Below are 24742 nucleotides of genomic sequence, written 5' to 3'. Positions count from 1 at the left end.
AGTTAATGTATATAAGTAACAAAACTTCCTTTATTTTTTAAAATTTTTTTATTATAACATTAGTTTGTGTAGCTCAGTAGAAGTGGTGTTTGCACTCTATGGTGCTTGACTGCACGACGAAAGGTGTTCGAATCTAGCCGCCAACTACAAGAACATTTTCTAAGACTTTTCTCAATCAGTTCCAGAGTTAGTCAATCTCTGGCATTGGTTAGCGGGGGTTTTTTCTTCTGGAAACTCGGGTTTTTTGTCCCATAAACTCGAGAAAATTGGCCATCGAACCCACACTATTTTCAGACATTAAAAAATATTGTGTTACAGTTAGGGACCACGAGATGGCGGCACTTGCTAGCCGCCTTCTTCACTGCATACCAATTATTTAGTGATAGCCTTGGGCTAGCTATCTCTGATTGGCTACCAGTAGAGATTGAACTGACCACTCAGTCTCCAAAGTTAGATAGGGCTAAAACGGCCTCACCATATACTGGAAGAAAAAGGTGTTAGCTGATTGATTAATTGATTATAACATTAAAAAATGAGGGCAGCATAAACACAAAACTAGCGAGATATTTGGCCTTGGTTACGTGAAACCAACACGTCAATGTCTGGTTCGATGGAAGTGGTTGTAATTCGTAGTGAGCTCTCAAGGTTCTTGTCAGAAAATTTTGATCTAAATTTACTCTTCGTATGCTTATGCTTCATTCTTGAAAATAGTTGTTCACAAGTGTACATACTACCAAAAAGCAATGAAGGATATTTTTCTCTGGGAAGATAGATTTTATAAAAATGTAGCAAAGAGACATGATCAAATTTTTCTTTTAGTTGAATATCTGATTACAACATTTGAAAATTCGAAGGTAATGTACTTATGTCGACTGAAAATGGAGTTGCAAATATACAAAAAGATAATTTTTTCATAAATCTTGAAACCTATTCTCAAATTCCTGTATCGAAACGGAAAGAAAGACACATATTTTTTGTTGTTCATAGGATCATGTTTGGCTAACGTATCGAAATGCGTAAAATTATTTGCCATAACTTGAGCTTCCCATAATTTAAGTTTCATTTCAAATGCTGTTCTGGTTTGAAACATAGCACAGATAAGTTGATTTTACCTTGAAGACTCATGTTTAACTCATTTTAATGAGTTAAACACACCAAAAATGATACATCTGCGAGCCAATCTTCAAGTTCTGGTACAAATTTTTCTTTTGATTCCATAAATAATTTTGATTTCATTTCTCAAAGCTTAAAATCTCTTCAGTATTTTACCCCTACTTAGCCACCTTACTTTAGAGAAACAGTGGTGCCTCGTAGTTCGAACGTTCCAGAGTTCAAACGCTTGAGAACGCAAGAAATTTGATTCGCAGTTCGAACTATAGTCCAGGAAGTCAGAGTCGCATAGCATTAGACAGTTTCGGCACGCCATTGGGCATGCTTCTCCACCACTAATTTCTCTCACTCACTTCACCGTGCCTGTGCAGTGTGTGTCTATCTCAGTTCGCTGTTCCTTACTTTACACAGCCTAGTCGTTGCACGATATGTTTGTGTAGAGAATTTTTAACTGTTTTTGGCATTTTTTTTTATCGCCCATGGCATCCAAGAATGTAGAAAGAACAAAACCTAAAAGAAAAGTTCTAGTATCGACAATTGAGATGAAAAAAAGAAATTAACATGAAACATGAAGGTGGTACACATTTGACGGATCTGGCGACAATGTTTAAAATGTCAAAGTCAATGATAAGTAGCATTCTTAAGAATAAGGAAGCAATAAAAGCAGCAAATGTGGCTAAAGGTGTGACAACATTGACCTCCTGGAGATCACATTACTGAAGAGATGGAAAAACTCCTTTTAGTGCGGATAAACGAGAAGCAATTACGTGGTGACATTATTACTGAGAGAATTATTTGTGAGAAAGCCAAACATCTCCATAGTGAACTTAAGAAACTCACACCTGAGACTAGTACTGAAAATGGGGAGTTTAAAGGAAGTAAAGGCTGGTTCGATAAATTCAAAAAACGAACTGGGATCCATAGTGTTGTCATGGCTACGAGTGCCGATGTAGAAGATGCAGACAAATTTATAAAAACCTTTAAGGAGTACATAGATAGTGAGGGATTTGTATCTCAACAAGTTTTTATTGTGATGAAACAAGTCTTTTTTGAAAAAAAAGGCTTAAAAGGAACTATATCACAAAAGAAGCGGATATAAACCTATGAAAGATAAAATTACTTTGCTGCTTTGTGGTAATGCTAGTGGAGACTGTAAGATAAAGCCTTTGCTCGTTTACCATTGTGAAAATCCACATGTTTTTAAAAAGAACAATATCATAAAGAACAAATTCGGTGTTATGTGGAGGGCCAACACAAAAGCATGGGTTACCAGAGAGTTTTTCACTGAGTGGATTTATCAAGAATTTGCTGCCACTGTAAAAGCTTATCTTACTGAAAAAATCTACCATTAAAAGCTCTTCTAGTGATGGACAATGCTCCTGCTCAAACCCCAAATTTAGAGGAGGATTTAGTTGGTGAATTCAGTTTCATCAAGATAAAGTTTTTGCCACCCAATACCACTTCTATCATACAACCCATGGACCAGCAAGTGATTTTAAACTTCGAAAAACTGTATATTAAGGCTATGTTTCAAAAGTGCTTTGAAATAACCAATGCCACAGAACTGACTCTTAAAGAATTTTGGAAAGAGCATTACAACATTCTTCATTGCTTAAGGATCGTCGATAAGGCATGGAAAGAAGTTTCTATTAAAGCAATGATTTCTGCTTGGAAAACACTCTGGCCAGATTGTATTTCAGTCAGTGAAGTAGTAAGCTGTGAAAAAGAGTCTGTTGTAAATGAAATTGTGTCTTTGGGTAAAGTTATGGGATTAGAGGTGAATGATGAGAACGTAGAGGAGTTAATAGATGATCATAAAACCGAACTCAGCACAGAAGAATTTCAACATCTTCACGATCAACAACAAAAAGAAGTGAAAAAAGAAATTTTCATGGAAGAGAAGGACGCCAAAGAATGCATTTACAATGCCGACCTGCAAGAATTGTTCTCTGTTTGGGTTAGAACACAAGCTATTGTGGAAAAATGGCATCCTAATAAGACAGTAGTGACCAGGAATATCAATTTATTCGATGACGTGATGGGTTATTTTAAAAATATCAAAGAAAATCGTCAGCGCCACACAACATTAGATAGCTTTTTCTCTGCAGAAAAAAGAGAACATGAATCAGCATTCTCAACTCCAGGTAAGAAGCAGAAAGAAGACGCTTAACAATGGGAGCAATATTTTCATCTTTGTGATTTTTATATTAAAAAAATATTCTTCACTGTTATTTTTATGTTGTAATAACTAAAATAAAAAATAATAAATAAATCAGCTAACGTCTTTTTATTCCCATATACGGAGTAGACGAGGCCGTTTATCCCTATCTAACTTTTGGAAACTGAATGGGCAGTTCAATCTCCACATAAATATAAGATTATTTCGTTTAATTTTTTTTAAGTTATTAACATTAAAAAACCTAAAATAGATAAAATTAAAAAAAAAGATTGAAATTTTTTGGATATGGGAACAGATTATCCATTATTTATTATGTAAAATCTTGATTCGGACTTCGAACGATTCATAGTTCAAACAGGTTTCTGGAACGAATTAAATACGAACTATGAGGCACCACTGTATCTGGCCTTGGTTACGTGAAATCAATGCATCGATGTCTGGTTCGATGGAAGTGGTTGCAATTCGTAGTGAGCTCTCAAGGTTCTTGTCAGAAATTTTTGAGGTGAATATTGAATACTGCCTCCTAATTAGCCTCAATTAGCATAAATTTTCTTGATGTATGATGCAGCGATATTTCATCAAATATGAGTCGCCGGCGGCAATTACATCATCTTCTATTAACTTTATAAGTCAAGCTTTTTTTTTTTTTTTACCAACAATTGCCAGGCCACCATCAGTAGCTATACCAGATATGCTGGCAAAGGTTAATGAAAATCGCTTCAATGTAATTTTTACTGCATACAAATCGAGAGATTTATTTGTATCTTTTAATGGCACCAAAGAAGACATTTCTTCAGTAACACTATATTCGTTATCAATACCTCTAATAAAAATGGCAAGTTGAGCTGTATCTGTAACATCAGCACTTTCATCTATTGCCAAAGCATAAAATTTGAAATTGGCAGATTTACTCTTCAAATCCCTTTCAATAGATTTCCCTATTTCTTCAATTTGCCTAGCTATAGTTTGGTGAGACAAACTGATTTTAGAAAAATCCATTTTTTTATCAGAACAAATTATATCTGCGACACTTTGCACATTGTCTAATAAACTACCATCAGTAAATGGTTTTGATTTTGTGCAATCAGACTTGCTACCCCATAATTAGCTTTTATAATAGTTTTCAGTTCAAGGAAGTTGTAACTTCCTTGAAAAAACTTTGTTGAGATGACAGACTTTCTTTCAGTCCATCTATTTTGTCTTTAAGAAGCATTGCTTGATATACATTGAATTTGGATGTCTTATCAAATTATAATCTTTGAAAACTGAACATGATTTCCAAACAAATCAAGCGTAGTGCCTTGTTATTTTTCTCAGCAAAAAAGTAGTAATTTGTTCATTTTTTATTGAACACTCTTCCTTCATCCCCGATTTTTCATTTTCATTTTTTTTTTTTTTTGGTTACGCTTTCTTTTGAGACGACGTTGAATGCATTCTGAAGTAAAAACAGTAATAATTAAATAAATGTTTATTTTTATAATATTAGTGATGTTGTAAATGTAATTATAATTAATCACAAGGAAAAAACTATTTGATAAATTTTTGTACTTCCTATACCCAGCTGCTAAAAAATTAACTTACTAAATTATTTTATGAAATAATACAAGAAGCTCAAGTTTAATAATTAAAAAAAGAATAACTATATATCCGTTTAATGACAGAAATGCCCATCTTCATAGAAACAAACACATATGTAAGTAGGTCGAGATATTATTATCGGTAATCACTGCATCTCACTAGTCACACAAGCACATACAGGTTTCAATTTGACTGACTGTGTGTGATGGGTGCAGGGGGAGAAGTTAGCACAACACTGTACCCATTCCTACACAGCGTTCTATTGTCACCCACACAGTCCATGCTTGAGCACAGCACAATAGAGTAATGAAAAATATTGCTAAAAAAATCACATTATAAATTTAAAAGTTTAAGATCTTATGGGCCGCATTACTAACAATCCCGTGCTGCATGAGACCCATGGGTTGGACACCCCTGGTCTATATCTGTAAATGGATAAATATTATCCCACAGAAAATACACAGATGATGTAGTATTATTTGCAGGCAATAAAGGAAAAATTGAACTATACAATGGGAAAAATTACATAAAAACAGCAAGGATTATGCAATGCAATGGATAAAATTTAGTAAAACCAAAATGGCATAGGCAGAAACAGAGCTTAACTGAGAAGTGAAAAGAAATTAACTGAAATAGTTAAAAAAATTATTTAGGCACCTTAATCACAGACAAAAATTAAGAAAAACTTATTAAATATAGAATAAAAGTGGGATAGTCTACTATTTAATAAATATTTTTATAAATTTTTTAAATATAAATATTTGGAAAATACATCTCTCTTTCTCCAAAGAACTTAAAATCAAGGAATATACAGTATCTCAATGGCACAATTCTTGATTGTGCAGAGACTTGGTTATCAAACAAGTCTCTGCACAATCAAGAATTGTGCAGAGACTTGTATCACAACAAATATTGACAGGTTTTGAAAACAAATATTTGAAGAAAATAAACAAAATGGCATGGTCTGAAATGAAAACTGAGCAGATCAAATAAGAATTAAACTTCCATATTTCAATAATAGCAAGAATCAAAGAAAAACATAATGATATAAGGAAGGTATATAGAAAGCCTGTTAAAGAGTTCCTCAAATCTTCCAAATCAAAAAAGTAGAAAGAAAGATTCTGTCAGGAGGACCAAGAAGAAAATGGACAAAAAACCAAAAGCATAATGGAGTGTGAACTCCTACAGATATATTGGACTGGAAAGCAGGAATGAATTCAATTCTAGATAGGCCTATACTGATTTATACGAAGCCATATCACTATATTACATACAATATCAATATAGCAAGCATCTGACATGTTTCTAGTTTCTCTAAAATGATAATAAAGTGAAATAATAGAATAAATAAAAATAATAGAAAACAGACATGTTATAGATTTATAAATGAACTTACAATATGGAATGAAGTTTGTTATTTACAAAACAGGAATAGAAATGGACAAAATGATGTGCTCAGCAAGCACTGTGTAGTTGGACTATAGAATGTTAATAATTTTATGAGGGATTATAGAATCAAACAAAGAACATAGTAGTGATAGTGAATCTTTCACATTACAATCTGAACCAACCAAACGCTACTGCTTGAATACATCCAACCTTATGAAGGATGATGATGGAAACCACAATGCAAATATCTCTTTGTGTGAGTAGTATTGTAAATACAGAATAGAATACATCCAATTCTCCATTTACATGGTAGGTCAGCAGTAGAAAAAATTGTGTAAATGAAAACAGTGTAAAAAAAGAATACAGTGCATATGAAAAAATAGAAGAATGGTTCCAGATGTGAAAACCTGATATGAACAAAAAGTTATTTTCAAACCAAACGTATGTGTATGTATATATAATATATATGTTTTATAAAAGGTCCAAATACACCCAACACATACGGTTATTAGTTAAATTTTATTCACAGTCACTTTCTGACAGCAGCTGCATTCTTTTGTGGAAACTGGAATTAAATCACTTCCATCACTTGAAACACTTTGACCAACCTGTTCATGCTGCAATGACGAAACGTTTTCTTCAGTAAAATGAACTAAAATAGCACTAATTTCCAATAATTCTGAAGATTGATTTTTTTTACCACGAACTCTGTAATTAATCATTGAGATCCTGTTTTATGATGAGTGGACTAGATGTCTGCTCATCATATTTGTTTAACCTATGAGTGGAAGAGCTGGTAAAAGAGTCCATATCCAAAAATGGGAATATCTGTAAATGGATAAATATTATCTCACAGAAAATACACAGATGATACTGTAATACTGGTGACACAGCATCATTTGTATAATTCTTCATATCGCACCATACATGACTTAAACTAAATGTTTAAACTAAGAAAATGACTTTGCAATTTTACTAGCCATTTGAAGCCCTTCTTTAATTAATCCTGCAGTGAGTAGAATCTGTTCATCACATTTTTTTTTCCATCGAGATTCTCAAGGACAGCTATTATTTTGTCATCGCTAACAGCCTTATCAACCATCATTTCTTCAATATCTGCAGACAAAAAAAAATCATCAAATCCTTCTCTGCCAACTGCATGTGCAAATCTGATGATATTGGGATATTCAATTGTATGCAAAGGTACAGGGTTTTTCTTTTTCACACATTCTGGCCAAGTAGTTTTCCAGCATGCATTTAAAGTTGATGGTTTCAGCTGTATAACTGAGAGGAGATCTCCACATAGTGTTTAAAGGAATGCAGAGAACCGACAAGGGCTTCTGATCTAATGTCCAATCCTCACCTTCTTGTGGTGCACCCTGTTGGGTATCTACCTGGATACTGAATGAACGAGGATGGGCTGGCAATTTGGGATTTCACTGACCAAATTGTAATCTTACTGGCTTAAACCAATATAGAAAATGATGGAACAACATGACAAAATTTCATGCCGGCTGGGACGTCGCCCGGCTAAACAAGCATCCATTGTTTTCGCCAGGGAACCAGGACGAACAGCGAACAAACTGCTACTGGAACAAGTCTGAAAGCACACCCCAACTCAACATCACCAGAGTTAAAGATCGGTATTATTAACATAAGAAGCCTGAATGGCAAAGAAATGGAGCTAGCTGAGGAATTAGATAAGTACCAGATCAACATAATAGGGGTGACTGAAACAAAAAAGACAAAAACTGGTGAGATCTTCTGAGCAATAAATACAAAATGTAATATTCAGGCAATGACAATCAAGGAAAAGAAGGAGTAGCCATAGTATTCAACACAAAATATGAGGCTAATCTTCTTGAATGGCAGGCAGTCTCAAGTAGAGTGATATGGGCAAATATCAGAATGGGAAACTGGAAAATGAGACTTATTTGTGCCAATGGTCCCACAGAAGGCTCTACTAAGGAGAAGTGGAGGAATTTTTTGAGGCTCTAGAGAACGCAACTGACACAATGAAAAAGGAAAAGTTGGCCCTTGTTGGGGATCTAAATAGCAGAGTAGGAAATGATTGTCAGACATACAAAAATATTTTGGGAAAATTTGGAGAAAAGAGCAAAGCTAATAATAATGACAAATACCTGTTGGATTTCTGCTCAGGACATGGACTGGTTATTACTAACACCATGTTCCAACATAAAAATGTGCACAAATTCACATGGAGAGAAGAGGCAAGGAATAAGAAAAGTCTCATTGACTATGTTATTGTTGATAGTGATATTTTCTCCCTGGCGCAGGACACTAGAGTGTACAGAGGATTTGAAATTGGAAGCGATCACTATTTAGTCTTGAGCAGGATAAAATTGAATTTCATATTGAAAAGAATAACATGTAAGAAAGTTTTAAAGTGAATAAAAGTTGAGCAGCTGTGAATGTCAAATGTGAATTGTAGACTAAAATACACAACGATTATTGAAGAAAAAATGAAAGAATTTGACAACAGGAACTAAACCTTGGAGATTCAGTGGCAAACCTTGAAGAAAACCCTGATTGATTCAGTCAGTGATGCATGTAGTGAGGTTGTCTGCAAGGATAGCAAAAATCAAAACTCCATGGTGGACACAGGAAGTTAAAGAGGCAGTGAAGGAAAAGAAGAAAGCATATCAAAAATTGCTGACAAATAAGTCAGTTTTTGCTCTTAGAGAATACAGAGACAAATGTAAGAAAGCGAAACTCTGTGTAAAACTAGCTAAACAAAAGTCACGGGAGGATTTTCGCAAGAACATTGAAAATAAATATCAAGAAGGTAGTAAGATATTCTGGAGGTTGTTGAAATAGCTTAGAAATGGAGGAAAGAGTGCTGTAAAAGGAGTGAGAGATGATAAAGGTGACATGAAAACGTGAGAAAAAGATATCCTTGAAGTATGGAGTAATTAGTTTGGAAAATTGCTAAATGAAACAAGCAGTGATAGCACAGTGATAAAAAAACACTCAACAGGAATACACTCAGGAATACATATCCATGCTTGAAGTAGAAAAAGCCATCAAAGGCTTGAAATGTGGAAAGGCAGCAGGAGTAGATGATATTCGACCACAAATGCTAAAGTATGGTGGTATAAAAGTCTTACAGTGGGTGCACTGCATCGTTCAGAAAGACTGGACAGAGGGATGAATTCCCGATGATTGGAGTAGAGTTCTCATAGTACCCATATATAAAAAGGGAAATAAAACTGAATGTGAGAATTACAGAGGTATTTCCCTACTGAGTGTTCCTGGTAAGATATATGCAAGTATACTTGAGAAACGGTTGAGAAGAATTGTGGAAGAAAAGCTTGGTGAAGAACAATGTGGATTCAGGCCAAATAGAGGCTGTCAGGAACAGATCTTCACTTTACAACAAATAGTTGAGAAAGCATGGGAATATAACAAACATCTGTATTTAAGTTTTGTCGATTTGGAAAAGGCATATGACAAGGTGCCAAGAGAGAAGCTATTCAATACGCTGCAGTTATATGGTGTCAATGGGGCATTATATCAAGCAATACTTAGTATTTATTTGAGTTGTAAGTCAGCAGTTAGAATTGAAGTAAGTACAGGAAGATGGTTTAATGTTAAATCTGGTGGGAGACAGGTATGTACATTATCCCCTCTGTTATTCATTATCTATATGGATCACATTATGAAGGAAAGTCGTATTAAACATGATATCAGAATTGGAGATGTTACTGTCAGCTCTCTGCTGTATGCGGAATATGTTATACTTCTAAATAAATCTACTACAAGTTTGCAAGATTCTCTGACTAAATCGAATAACTGTTGTAATAGATATGGTATGAAGGTCAGCAATAAAAAGACAAAGACAATGAAAATAGGTAGAATTGTTGAAAATGTCAACTGTGTTGTGAACAGGGAACCTATGGAACAAGTAAAACATTTCAGCTACTTAGGCACGATTTTTAGTGAAGATGGTAAATTAAATATGGAAATAGACAACAAAGCTGGTATGGTAGGAAGTCAACTGAATAAATTCATATGGAATAAGAGAGAAATTAGCTGTATACAAAACAGTGTTCAAACCAGTTTTAACTTATGGATCTGAGAGCTGGGTCAGAAGTAAAACACTTGACCAAAGACTAGAGACCGCAGATATGAGAGTCCTGAGAAAGATTAGAGGCGTGAACAGATGGCATCAATGGCAATATCATATTAAAAATGAGGATATTAGGAAAGAACTTGACATTGTCAGCATCCAGGAATGCGTTAGCAGAGCTAATCTCAGGTGGTATGGTCACTTAAATAGAATGGGAGAGGAAAGATTAGCAAAACAAGTGTTCTCTGCCAGGTTGGCAGGAAAACGACCCAGAGGAAGACCAAGATATAGGTGGATTGATACGGTACAAAGTGCCTTAGACAATAGAAATATAAGATCTGATAATGTTGGAGTCTTGACAAGTAACAGACTGATTTGGAGGAAAATTGTAGATAGGAAGTTAGTAATGATGTAATTTTTTCATGTAGTACTGTCATATCCTGTACACCCCTTGAGGGTACATGTCAGGAATTTGATGATGATGATGGTTTCAATTCTGATAATGCCAACTAAGCAAGTTTGATGCAATCCAAAATAGAAAATTTATTCCTCACATCAATAACTGTCAGTAAATTATCCTTATCTAGTTTATCCAAAATGTATTGGAATGTTTTTCTTTTGTAGTAAGTTTTGAAGGTATCAATCACACCCTGGTCTAGTGGTTATATTAAGGATGTTGTATTAGGTGGCAGAAAACAAAATTTCACATTCAGGTGTTCTAAAACAGGATGAACAGGCACATTGTCTATAATCAATAAAACTTTAAAGCCCAGATTTCTTCCATCAAATAGCGTTTAACTATTTAACTAAAAAAACATTGACGGAAAAACCATTCATTAAAGATTTCTTTTGTAACCCAACCTTTATTTGCCTTCTAGTGCACTGGTAACATGTTAAAATCCACACCCTTCGTTGCCTGCGGTCTTAGGGATCGATTAATGAGTAATGGTTTTAATATATGATCTCATGAAGCATTGCTGCAAAATAACAGAGTCACACGATCCTTAGCTGCTTTAAAACCACCCTACACTTTTTTGTGATTTTGCTATATAAGTTCTACTTGGCATTTGTCTACATTCTGTAGCGTGCCACCAAAACTCAATCCTGTTGGATCTCTCACAAGAAAGAACTCACATCCCCTCCCCCATTAACAATACTTAGCTATTGAAACACAATCAGATTTCCTTCCTTGGACTGATCTCCAACCTTTTCTGACATTTCAACTATAGCTTTTGCCAAAAAACTTGGTGTACTTTTTTTGCACAAGACACTACTTCACACCTTTACAGATGTAACTCTATGCAATTAGCAAATCAGCCCAACCATGTAATACTGTTCCCAATTTGGGGTGGTACACTAAAATCCTCTCTAGTGCACCACCCGAATTCTATCTAGAACAGGGCAATCTGGCTAATTAATCCCTCAGATTATGCCTTGTGCTTTTTCTACAGATACTTTCTGTACAGACAATGCTCTGCTGATGTGAACACTATTATTCCTTCACTTTCTTCCAAAATCATTAGAACAAGAGCCACTGCTAACCAACATCCTTTTGGAATCCATCTTGAAACTCACTATATGAACTTCATTGCCTCCTCTTTCATTCCACCAACTTTGGTCCTTTGGAACAGACTCCCCAACTCTGCCTTTCTCAAAGAATGCAACCGTCAGCTGTTCATACAAATTCCTCCTTTCTTCTTATCCTCTTGTCCACACATAGCACTAAATTGCTATAGGTCTTGTGACCTTTTGTGTGCAGATAGATATAAAAAAAAAAACACTCACAATGACACCATCACCATTAAAACACAATGCCATCTACTGCCCACCAGTTTAAGGAGAAGTATGAAATGTTTCATGAATGATGGTTAGTGTGTCAATGAGCACTCCATGGAGAGAGTCTGGTTGATCATGATAATAATAATAAACAATGAATTATTTTTCTGTAAATTTTTGGATGATTGTGATTTTTATAAATTTTCAATTGCTAAAATAATGTGCACCTGATAATAACATACAGCTGACTGGTGGCAAAATACAATGTAAGAAAACAAATAGGATTAACAAGAAAGAAATCCAACCTCGTCATAGATTTTGTTGCATGGAATTCCTACAAACATTACGTAAGTGAATTTGAATAAGGGATTTTAAATGAAAAAGGCCAAAAAAAAAATTTCAATGTCTTTAATTGAAGGATATACAATGCCACAGAAGTGATGCCACTACATCACTTCTATGAACTATCTCATACAGTCACAACAGAAAATTTATATCGAACATAAAAGTGGTAGGGAGGGGATCTACTGTGTGTGTGTGTGTGTGTGTGTGTGTGTGTGTGTGTGTGTGTGTGTGTGTGTGTGTGTGTGTGTGTGTGTTTTATGTGAATCCCACAGATGAAAAGTTGCAAAGAAAATTTGCCTGCACTATCAATGACTAAGGATAAGATAAACCATTTGGCATCTAGAACAGGAATTATACTCCAACTCAAAAAAAAATTTTTCGAGCTACTTCATATAGATTTATCCAACAAGTAAAGACATTCACGCACAATCATACCACTGTGGAAATCAAACTCATAGCTGCAAAACAGATGCTATCCCCTTAGCCAACAAAGCCACAAAGTAAAATAGAATAAACAGATAATTTACGTGTGTGTATCTCTCTCATTTAGTAAAGTGGTTACGGTATGAAGGTGAGAGCAGAGAGTGTGTTGGAAATGTTTTGTGTGTGAATTTAAAAAATACAAGTCGTGTGAAAAGTGGGAAAATGAAGTGATGAATATTAATGATGTAAGGAAAAAGGTAGTGTTCTAGAAAATGTGGAAATAGTGAATGCTAGTGCGAGAAATATGAATGAGAGCATAAAAGAAGTGGCTGAAAATAACGTGGATGATAAAGTGACAGTAATGAGTGAAATAATACATTTATGTGGTGCCCTTCACAGGACAAAAGGGGAGCTAGAGCAACTGCAGAAAGGAATGTCGTGTAGTAGAGCAGGTAGGAGAATGTAAAAAAAAGTGAATTAAGAGTGTATGAAAGTGCAAGAAACTGGAAATAAGGAGAAGGTAATGCCTGAAAATTCAATGATAACAGTGAAAATGACGAAAGCACATTTTCCAGGTGCGAAGATTAAGGATGTTAGTGAAGCTGTTAGTTTGCAGAAGTGAAAGAGTCGATTGTCATGGTAGGATTTGAAAGAGGAGAATTATGCAATGGAATAAAAAATATCAAAGTGTTGTTGAAAGAAATAAAAATGAAGAGTAAGGAAGCAAAGATCATGATTGAAAGTTTTTCACTTGGTTAAACTATAAATTAAAGATACCAAGAAATTATATAATTGGTTTAATCCTTTATCCAAGTGCAAGCAAACAAAGTTTGCGCCTGAAGTATTTTCAGGACCAGGGCAACTCTTGGTAAAGGTGGTATGACTTTACATCACTTGCTTTAGTATCCCATAATGCAAAGCACATCTCTGTGCAGACATGTATAATGGTATGCATTATATGAAGGGTTAATAGCTGGATTCGACCTTTATTGAGGTCTCGTCAGTGGGAGCCAGAACCAAAGGTGATAGCAAGGTTGAAGTAATGTGCTTACACTTGGATAAAGGATTAAACCAAGTATATAATTTCTTGGTATCTTTAATTTACAGTTTAACCAAGTGAAAAACTTTCAACAACTATCTATCTCTAATCCAGAGTATGATAATAATAAGGTGTGATACCTTTTGGCAATTTGTATATGAAAGTATGGCATCTGCATTACTTCAACCTTGATATCACCTCTGGGTCTGGCTCCCACTGATGAGACCTCAATAAGGGTCGAAACCAGTCTGGGTAGTGACCTTTCCCATAATGCATAGCCTCATACATGTCTGCAAGATGTGCTTTGCTTTATGGGATACTAAGGCAAGTGATGTGAAGTAATACCACCTTTACCACGAGTTGCCCCAGTCATGAAAATACTTTAGGTGCAAACTTTGTTTGCTTACACTTGGATAAAGAATTAAACCAAGTATATAATTTCTTGGTATCTTTAATTTAAAGATTGTGAGTCTGCTGCCTTGGTATGACAGGACAGAGTTGAATAGAAGAGTCACGATTGCTAATGAGTCAATGAGAAGATTGTGTGCAGTATATTGATATATGGAGTGAATTTGATGGACAAAAGGACTTATATATGCCTTACAGACTACATTTAAATGGTTTAGGAGTTAAATGTTTGAAGAAAGTGTTATTTAGTGAGAGTTTGGAAGTGCACAACCACAAACTAGAGATATTATTGTTATTATCTGAGACCTCCAGGGAGTCAAGGACTCATCGAGGGAGGCTATAAATCACCCAAACCAGCTATCATACCTTACCTTAAATTCATTCACACTAGATGCATTCACTACCCCTAAGGGCAAACTATTCCACTGACTCATTGCTCACTAGAAAACCTAGCTCTTACCCCTTTACTGCAAATAAATTTAACTTCCATGGATGCCCCCGTGTTCTCTCCCCCCTTTCATATAACAAAAAATTTCATCAGTTGATATCCTATAACACCCATTCAAAAGTTTATGGACCTCTATCATATCACCCCCTCTTTCTCCTGTTAACCAGAGTCTGCAATCCACATACTCACAATCTGTCCTCATTATCTAAATCCTATAATCCAGATATAATCTTTGTAATTCTTCTTTGCACCCTTTCTACAGCTTCTTTATCCCCTTGGAACCTGAGAGACCAAATCTGTGCACAATAATCCAGGTGTGGTCTTATCAAAGCCTTATAAAGAGGCAAAATGACTTCCTTATCCTTACAGGTCAAGGTTCGTTTCAACATAGCAATTATCATCTGAGTTGTATTTGCAACTTTTGCTATGTGACCTTTGAACTTTATATTCCTATCCAACAATATGCCAAGATCCTTGCCTCTTCAGTTTTTTGTAGCAAAATCCTGCTAATATAATATACCGCTGGAACTCTAATCATGCCAAAGTGCAAAACTTTACACTTACTAACATTAAATTGACAGCCTTTTTCATTTGCCCAAATTTCCAGTCTATTCAAATCATTTTGTAATTGCTGAATATCAGTAGAATCCCTGATTGCCCTGCCTATCTTCGCAGCATCAGCAAATAATTGCACATCTCATGTTAGATCCTTCCTGATGTCATTAATGTATAGAATAAACAATAATGGCCCAAGGACTGAACCCCGAGGCACACCACTGGTCACCTTAAATCTTGCAGATTCTCACCCACTGTATATCACTTTTTGATATCTGTCTGTCAACTAAGTCAAGAATATGCAATAGCCTTTCGTGTGATATCCTATCAAGTGCCTTAGAAAAATCGCACATTACCATAGCGTATGCATTCCCTGTATCCAACTTGGCTGTAACACTGTATAAAATATGAGCAAATTGCTACATGACCTTCCTTTAGTAAACCCATGCTGTACCTTGCAGAGTATGGCATGTTTGTCTTCCCAATTCTGTATGCAAGTTCTTAACAACTGCTCTAAAATCTTCACTACCACACCAGAGATACTGATAGGTCGGTAGTTAGACACATCAGTTTTTGCACCACTCTTGTACAATAGAACTATTACACATTCCTTCCATTCCTGAGGTGAGACTCAAGTTATACAAACGTGTGAAAGCATGGCCTTCACACGTTTGTATAACTTCAATATATTCCATCTGTCCCTATAGACAAATTCTTATCCAGGTTATGCAACAGCTCTTCAACCTCATTTTTACAAACCTCTAACTCTTCATCCAATGTAGCAGTAGCACTGTGCACCATGTTACATACACCTGGTTGATATATTTAAGCAAAGTGAGCACTCATTAACTTAACAATCTCATTAGCTTCCGACACTCGACTACCATCTGCATTCAATAAAGTTATTCTTCCACATTCATTCTTTCTTTTACTTGTGGCATAATGATAAAATTCTTTTGGATTGCCTTTAGCTTGCATGGCCAATTTCTTTTCATACTCTGATTTAGCTTTCCTCACAATACTCGTTACTTTTCTGGCCTGAGCTTTATATATTTCATAACTCCTCTCACTCTTATTCTCACGATATTCTTTCTATATCATCTTCTTCTTGTGGATTCTTGCTTAATAAGGTTGGATATCCAATTCACTTCCCAACCTATTTATTCTTTGTACACTAGAGATACATTCACATACCGCCTCATTTAAGCACTTTTTCAAAGATTCCCATGCATTACTGACATTTTTCTCATTCCGCAACTGATATCAAGGGACCAAAGATAGTATTCTCCTAAGTTGATCATAATTTCCAGCTTTGCAGTTAAACAAGTTACCTGTTTTAACTGGAGCATCAATACAATTAGATACTTCCCATGAAAGTACAGCATGATCACTGTCACCAATTGGTGGTAAAATAGCTATATTCTTGACAGAGATCCCTTCTGATGTTATGAGAAAATCCAACACTCTTTGACATCGAGTTCCTTTTTTCACATGCTGCTTGAGAAAGTTGTCTCACAACAATTCAACAAATTCCTCTTCTTTCTTATCATGAGATTTCTCTTCTACCCAATCAATGTTTGGAAAATTAAAGTCACTCATAATGATTATTTGCTTGGAACCCATAAGGCTAAATTGGCAATATATTTCTCCGTGCCCTGCAACTGAGCCACGAGATCTGTAGCAACACCCCCACCATATATTTCATTCTGTTAACTTCCACTTCACACCAGATAGACTCAAACTCACCACTACATGGGACATTGTTACCATCCGTTTCTTTTGTTTCTTCACTAACTGGACTTAATTCATCTAATATCATTAGTAGCACTACTCCTCTCCTATCTCTTCTGTCATTCCTAAAAATAATATACCCATTACACTCGATCCCACTTATCATATCTAATTCTGATAGCCAGGTTTTCACTAATTTCAACAATCTTAAACCACATCATATTCAATAAAGCAACGAACTCAACTTCTTTGTTTCTAAAGCTACTGGTATTTGTGTATAGGTATAATAAATTAGCACCTAGCCTATTCTAATAATTAGATATGCAATCCATTTGGTCTTGTTCTAGAATTTTTTCTTTTCCCTCTCTAGACATACTTAAAACATCCAAACCTAAAGCATATTTTTCCACCCCTTCGCCATGCACATAACCATGTTCAAAGACATTCATATATTTATCAAATTTGCATAGCATAGCTGAACTTTCACACATAATTTTCCCATTCTTCCCTTGACGATCTAGTTTCCCTGACTCTCTGCATTAGGTCTCATACCAAGAAGTAATTTCTCCAGGCTTCTGATGTCAAATGAATTCAAGTGCAGGCAATCCTTCTTATACATGTCTTTTCTGCCATCACCCCCCCCCCCTCACACACATGCACATCTAAAAACTCATATCCATATCTTCTACTCAGCCTGTGCGTGAAATCATTTGCTATCATCGCCCTCCTTCTCAACTCAGTATTGTCATATCTGGGTAGTAATCCAACAATTTCTACTCTCTCACATTTCTTTCTCGCTTCTTCCAACAGATCGTTCAAATCTTCTCTCATACTATATTTGTCACTACTTCAATTATTTGCATTTACAAGAACTACCATCTTTTACTTTTCTTTTTTGGTTTTCAATTATGTTTGTCATATTTTTAATTTTCACTCCTGAGAAACTAGAAGTGGTGACTCCCTCAGTAAGTGCAAATTTTAAAATCGAGTTACCATACCATATCGCCTGTTTTTTCTTAGATTTTAGCTGACTTACCTTGTTGTTATTAATATTTTGACTACCAAGTTCAGTACTTTCCTGCCTGTTCTTGTTCTGATCCTTTTTCCTATCCTGCCTAAGTTTAGTCAAATGTTTTTCCACCTTTTCCAATTCCCTGGTGGATTTTCTAATAATTTCTTTTAATCGAGATATTTCTAATGTCAACTTACCCTCAGATAAATTACCATCATCACTCCAGAAGTACTTTTGTTCATCAGGACAAAACGCTCTCCTCAGTAGCAACAACTTGAGCTTGAGATACTGCCTTGTTACGATGAATTTTCGGCGCCATTTTTAAGAATAGTAAAAGCTAATAATATTTTTGCAATTATATTATAAAATGCTATAGTACAATAATTACACTAAAAAAATAGAGATTATGAGTGCATAGCGCATCAGTACTCATCTTAATTGGTCCAATGCAATTAATTGCAGGATAACTTTGAATACTTCTGCAGTGGAGAAACAATTGGTTTGTTTTAGGATTTATTAGAAAATAACAATGAAGGAGAATGCTATATTTGAAATGCTCAAAGATTTATGATTCAACTACCTTTAAATGGGTAGTTACAAAAGGGTAGTTGTGACTCCAGGGGGGGGGGGGGTGTTGAAATGCATGTGCAAGAAGTATCAGAAATAAGGGAGAGAAGTTTTTGGCATTGGTCAGCTCGACTTGGCCAAAAATAAGAGCATCGGTGAGACCTGGTTTACAGAATGTATAGAGGTATTATATTTTCCTGGGGATAGAGGGAATAGGACAGGTGGGGTAGTGCTGATGATAGCTGAAGAATTACAACCAATAAAATTATATAAGTGTAGGTTGCTTAAGGATAAAACCAAATGACTGGTTTTATCCTTAAGCAACCTCCACATTTCCAATCCTCACCTTCATGCGGTGCATCCCATTAGTAGATATCTACTACGTACTGAACAAACAAAAGAGGATAGGCTGGCAATTTGGGACGTAGTTGACCAAATTGTACTCTCTATTGGCTTAAACCACAAATGTATATGAGAGTACAACATAATGAGATTTCATAGTGACTGGGGAATTGCCAGGTTTTACAAAGCCCCTGCTGTTCTCGTCAGGAACCAGGGTGAACAGTGAAAATTCAGCTCCTGGAACAAGCTCCAATTCAACATCCAGAAAAAGAAGAAGAAAAACCCAACGTCAGAATAACTGAAGATAAGAACCATCAATATAAGGAGTATTAATGCAAAGGAAATTAAACTTACAGAAGAATTGCCACAAGAACATAATTGGCATTACTGAGACAAAGAAGACAAAAATATGTGAGATCTTACTAAATAATAAGTATAAAATGTTATAATCAGGCAATAATGACCAAGATTTTGGACTTATGGGAGAAAAAGAATATCCAAAACTAACCTCTCAAAAGAAGATAACGAAAAAAATAGAATATTATACAAAAATTTGAAAAAAGAAATAGAAAAATGCAGATTAGCAAAAATCACATATTTAGAAGAAAAAGCAGAAATGTGTGATGAAGCATACAAAAACATGACCCCAAGACCACTTATGAAATAGTTAAAGATATAACTAGAACATACTCACCCAACCCAGTTTCAATGTTGCAAAAAGATGGAACCACAACAAGTAGCAAATGATAAAAAAACATTTGCGGCTGAAGAAAACATAGATCAAACATCTTCAACCCAGAAGAAACTTCTGACACAAAAGACATCCTAAATGAAGAAATACATAGAACAATCAAATAAATGAAAAATGATAAAGCACCAGGCATAGACAACATTCAAAAAGAACTTCTGGAAAAAGGGGGAGAAAGCATAATAAATTACTTAAGACAGCTGTTCAACAAAATACCAAAGAAAGGAAATTTACCAACAGAATGGAGAACAGGTCAGATCATACCCATCCACAAAAAAGGAGATGTGAGATCCTGCACTAACTATAGACCCATCACCCTTCTAAGCCACTGCTATAAAATATTCATCAGGATTCTTCAAAACAGAGTTAAACATTCTTATGAGGAACAGATGGAAGAAGAACAAATGGGATTTAGAAATAGGAGAAGCATAATAGATGCAATTTTCATATAATGTACATATCCTGTAGGATGATTTAAATAAATTGGCATTGTGGACAAAAGATAATGATTGTCAATTTAATGTTGCAAAATGTAAGGTTATGCATTTCAAATTACTGTGTATTACACTACCGTACTGGATTGCAGGAAATTGATGAGGTTAAGGAATTTGGGATAATGGTGAACAGGCAGTTGAAGTTCAGGGGCATATTACAAAAGTTGGTAAAATATCTCAAAGGATTATTTGGATGTTGAAAAACATGCTCATAAGTAAAGATAGAGATATTATTATCCCTATTTATAAGGATATGACATGGCTGCGTCTTGATTATTGTGCACAGATTTGTTACCTGGGCTTCTTGGATCAGGAGATGGTACAGAGGATTCAGAAACGAGTGACTAAGCTGGTGACAGGTCTGTGGAATGATCTTTATAAGGGATAGGCTGAGGGTATAACTATAAAAAACAGTTTGATATAGTGGATAGTTTGCTACAATAAATTTCCTGTAGCAATGCACTATGTCTGTAGGGCTCTGGTCAGGATTCTGCAATTTTGCTATAATATCTGCTACTGTGAGAATCAACAATAACTAGCATTCTTGAAATGAAAGTTAGTTATAGTGGGTGTATGATTTTGCTAATTTCATTATGCACACTTAAACATAATTCAGAAAAATAATTAAAAAAATACAAATAAAAATAACCCATAATAATAAATAATATAAGTAACCTTAATGAATAATATATATAATCACTAAAAATTCTGGTGTCAACCAGTTAATATATTAGACATACCCTTGAGTTTCAAGCAACTCTTCCATTTCTAAACATTTCAATTCAATTTGTCTTTTTCTTTCATGAGCTAGAATTTCTAGATTTGGTTGCTTATTTGTTGCAGCATCAAGTTTCTTTAAATCTTCTTCAGTTCGATAATTTACTTTTTCTTTACATTTGCGAACAAAAGATAAATTTCTCTGAACATAACCATTCGTTCCACTTCCACGTGGAGTAGGCAAGCCGATACCATTATACATTGTATTTAAATATTTCAATAATTCCTTGATATACCTGAAACACATGAAAATATAATAGAAATTGAATAAATTAATAGTAAGCAAACAATGTATCAAATTATTTTATTTATAATTTTTGAAGATCATGTGTATATAGCACATTTTTGTTTGATAAAGAGGTGTGTTTAATTCACAGAAGCACTAAACAATTGTCACAAAATAAAATCAAGTTTTTTAAAATTGCAATGATTTTTTTTTACTTTGCATACAGAAACATTTGTGCTATCTGTGTAATACAATAATAAAAAAAAAAAAGCTTAGAAACCCAGGGACAAATTATGAAGAAAATTTTGCTTGACAGCCAAATTTAATGAAGCTAACAGCAATGATAGAAAAATCCATATCTATATAACAAATGAAAAAGGAAAAATTATTATTATTATTAATGTTGTTATTATTGTCCACACGGTTAGCCTAGTGGCTTTTGTGCTTCGCAACCATATGCCTGGGGAAGGAGTGTCCCAGGTTCGATTCCCATCGAAGACGTGAGGAACTTGAGGATCTTCCTCAGCCATAGCCAAGTTAGTCTGTCTTGGGTGCAGAAGTAGGGTTTTTTCCACCTTTTTATCTGGCATTTTTCATCCCGCAAGCAGGCAAACCAGCCCCATGAACATATGCTTCTACAGTCAAAAATATATCCCCCCCCCAACGGTAGGCTAGGTGACAGGTTGGTTGGGAGTGGTACTAACAAGAAGTCACATCTAAGTAACATGCAGACCCTGCATAGGAAGCAGGAATAACACATAGTGAAAGAAGAAAATGTTGTCGTTATTATTGTACAAGCACAGAGTGTGAAAACAGCACAGGAGATCCAAACTATCCAGACAATCTATCATACTTCTCCTTGAACCCATTAACAGACAAAGCACTCACAACTTACTCTGGCAACCCATTCCACATATTCGCAACTCTGCAAACAAAAAATCTAGTCCTCACATCCCTACTAACCACACCTTTATTAAACTTAAGGGATGGTCCCTTGTTCTGGACCCTGTAGCCAATTACTGAAACATTTTAGAACCAAATTATCCATACAATCTATAATAGCTGTCCTTGAACCCATTAACACACAGAGAACTCACAAATGACTCTGGCAACCCATTCTACTCAATTCAACTCTCCAAGCAAAAAATCTACTCCTCACATCCCTACTAACCACAGCTTTATTCAACTTCAGGGATGATCCCTTGTTCTGGCTCCTCTAGCCAAGTGCTAAAACATTTTTCCTGCATCAATCCTATAAAAACCTTTAAGCAACTTAAATGCATATCCCTTCTTTTATTCCTATCAACCAACTTCTGCAATCCACACACACCTTCAATCTATCTGCATAGGGAACATTCCACAGACCACTTATCATCTTGGTCACTCACCACTGAATCTTCTCCACTGCCTCCTCATCCCCAAGAAACCCAGGAGACCAGACCTGAGCACAGTAATCCAGATGTGGACATATCAAGGTCTTATAAAGAGGAATAATACTTCTTTCTCTCTACTTGTTAATGTGATTTTCAATAGCCAAGTAATCTTATGGGCTATCTTAACAATATGTCTTTAAACTTTAAATCTCTCTTCAACCACTCCTAAATCTCTAGATACATCTATTTCCTGGTGTATAGTTCCATCAATGTGGTACATAGTTTGTAATCCATTTCTCCCAAAATGCATAACTTTAAATTTCTCCACATTAAACTGACACCCATTATCTTTTGCCCATACTGCCAGCCTATTTAAATCATCTTGCAAGCTCTCCACATTGCCTTGATTAACTATTATTCTGCCTAATTTCACATAATCAGCAAATAACTGAATATTTTCTTTTAGGTAATATCCTATATCATTTATGTGCAAATTAAACAGTACTTATTCCAGCAATGAACCTGGCGGCACACCACTAGTCACCTGTTTTCGCCTTGATTCTGTTCCTCCATATACCAATATTTTGATATTTGTCCAGAAGCCACCCTCTCATCCACGTAACCAGTGTCATTTCCATCTCTATTTGGTCTAATTTGTATAACAGATTTCCATTTGGTATATTCTGTAATATCCTAAAAACCTCCAATTCCTTCACCTCTGTTCCCACATTAATGTCTGTCATGTCAATATGTTAACGTACTAACCTTATTTGGATGATATGCCATTGCAAAGTGGTCACTCAGTAACTCAACTATTTTACCTAATTCTGTCATCTCGTGACCACCATCACTCATTATGGTTAATCTTCCTCTTACTTGCCACGTACAAATGAATCATCATCATCAAATTCCTGACATATACCCTCAAGGGATGTACAGGATATGATAGTACTACATGAAAAATTTACATCATTTCTAACTTCCTTATCTACAATTTTCCTCCAAATCAGTGTGTTACTTGTCAAGACTCCAACATTATCAGATCTTATATTTCTATCGTCTAAGGCACTTTGTACCATATCAATCCACCTATATCTTGGGTCTTCCTCTGGGTCGTTTTCCTGCCAACCTGGCAGAGAACACTTGTTTTGCTAATCGTTCCTTGCCCATTCTGTTTAAGTGACCATACCACCTGAGATTAGTTCTACTAACACATTCCTGGATGCTGACAATGTCAAATTCTTTCCTAATATCTTCATTTTTAATATGATATTGCCATTGATGCCATCTGTTCACGCCTCTAATCTTTCTCAGGACTCTCATATCTGCGGTCTCTAGTCTTTGGTCAAGTGTTTTACTTCTGACCCAGCTCTCAGATCCATAAGTTAAAACTGGTTTGAACACTGTCTTGTATACAGCTAATTTAATGTTCCGACTATTTTCTCTCTTATACCATATGAATTTATTCAATTCACTTCCTACCATACCATGCTTTGTTAATTCTGTTGTCTATTTCCATATTTAATTTACCATCTTCAGTAAAAATCATGCCTAAGTAGCTGAAATGTTTTACTTGTTCCATAGGTTCCCCATATGCAACACAGTTGACATTTTCAACAATTCTACCTATTTTCATTGTCTTTTTAATGTTGACCTTCATACCATATCTATTACAACAGTTATTCAATTTAGTCAGGGAATCTTGCAAACTTGTAGTGGATTTATTTAGAAGTATAACATCATCCGCACATAAAGCAAAGAGCTGACATTAACGTCTCCAATTCTGATATCATGTTTAATACCACTTTCCTTCATAATGTGATCCATATAGATAATTAATAACAGAGGGGATAATGTACATACCTGTCTCACACCAGATATAACATTAAACCATCTTCCTGTACTTCCTTCAATTCTAACTGCTGACTTACAACTCAAATAAAGACTAAGTATTGCTTCATATAATGCCCCGTTGACACCATATAACTGTAGCACATTGAATAGCTTCTCTCATGACAACTTGTCATATGCCTTTTCCAGGTTGACAAAACTTAAATACAGATCTTTGTTATATTCCCATGATTTCTTAACTATTTGTCATAAAGTGATTTGTCAGCTTGTTCTTCACCAAG

The 24742-nt window shown here is 35.2% G+C and overlaps 1 protein-coding gene across 5 annotated transcripts in view; it reads right to left on the bottom strand.

Annotated features, from left to right (window-relative positions):
* The window catches only part of Srrm234 (Serine-arginine repetitive matrix 2/3/4), a 615875-nt gene that overhangs the window by 543957 nt on the left and 47176 nt on the right, over window positions 1-24742 (bottom strand). For all 5 annotated transcript variants that reach the window (XM_090391694.1, XM_090391696.1, XM_090391697.1 and 2 more), the window contains one exon: window positions 20975-21247. In XM_090391694.1, coding sequence (XP_090247820.1) covers window positions 20975-21213 — 239 coding nt within the window. In that variant the 5' untranslated portion in view covers window positions 21214-21247. The remainder of the gene's footprint in view (window positions 1-20974; window positions 21248-24742) is intronic.

This window comes from Typopeltis vanoorti, chromosome 4 (assembly GCF_054136105.1).
Source record: "Typopeltis vanoorti isolate ZY-2024b chromosome 4, IOZ_Tvanoo_1.0, whole genome shotgun sequence".
In the NCBI taxonomy this organism is placed as follows: domain Eukaryota; kingdom Metazoa; phylum Arthropoda; class Arachnida; order Uropygi; family Thelyphonidae; genus Typopeltis; species Typopeltis vanoorti.
Note: the sequence above shows the minus strand (reverse complement) of the source record. Positions and strands in the feature narration are given on the sequence as shown.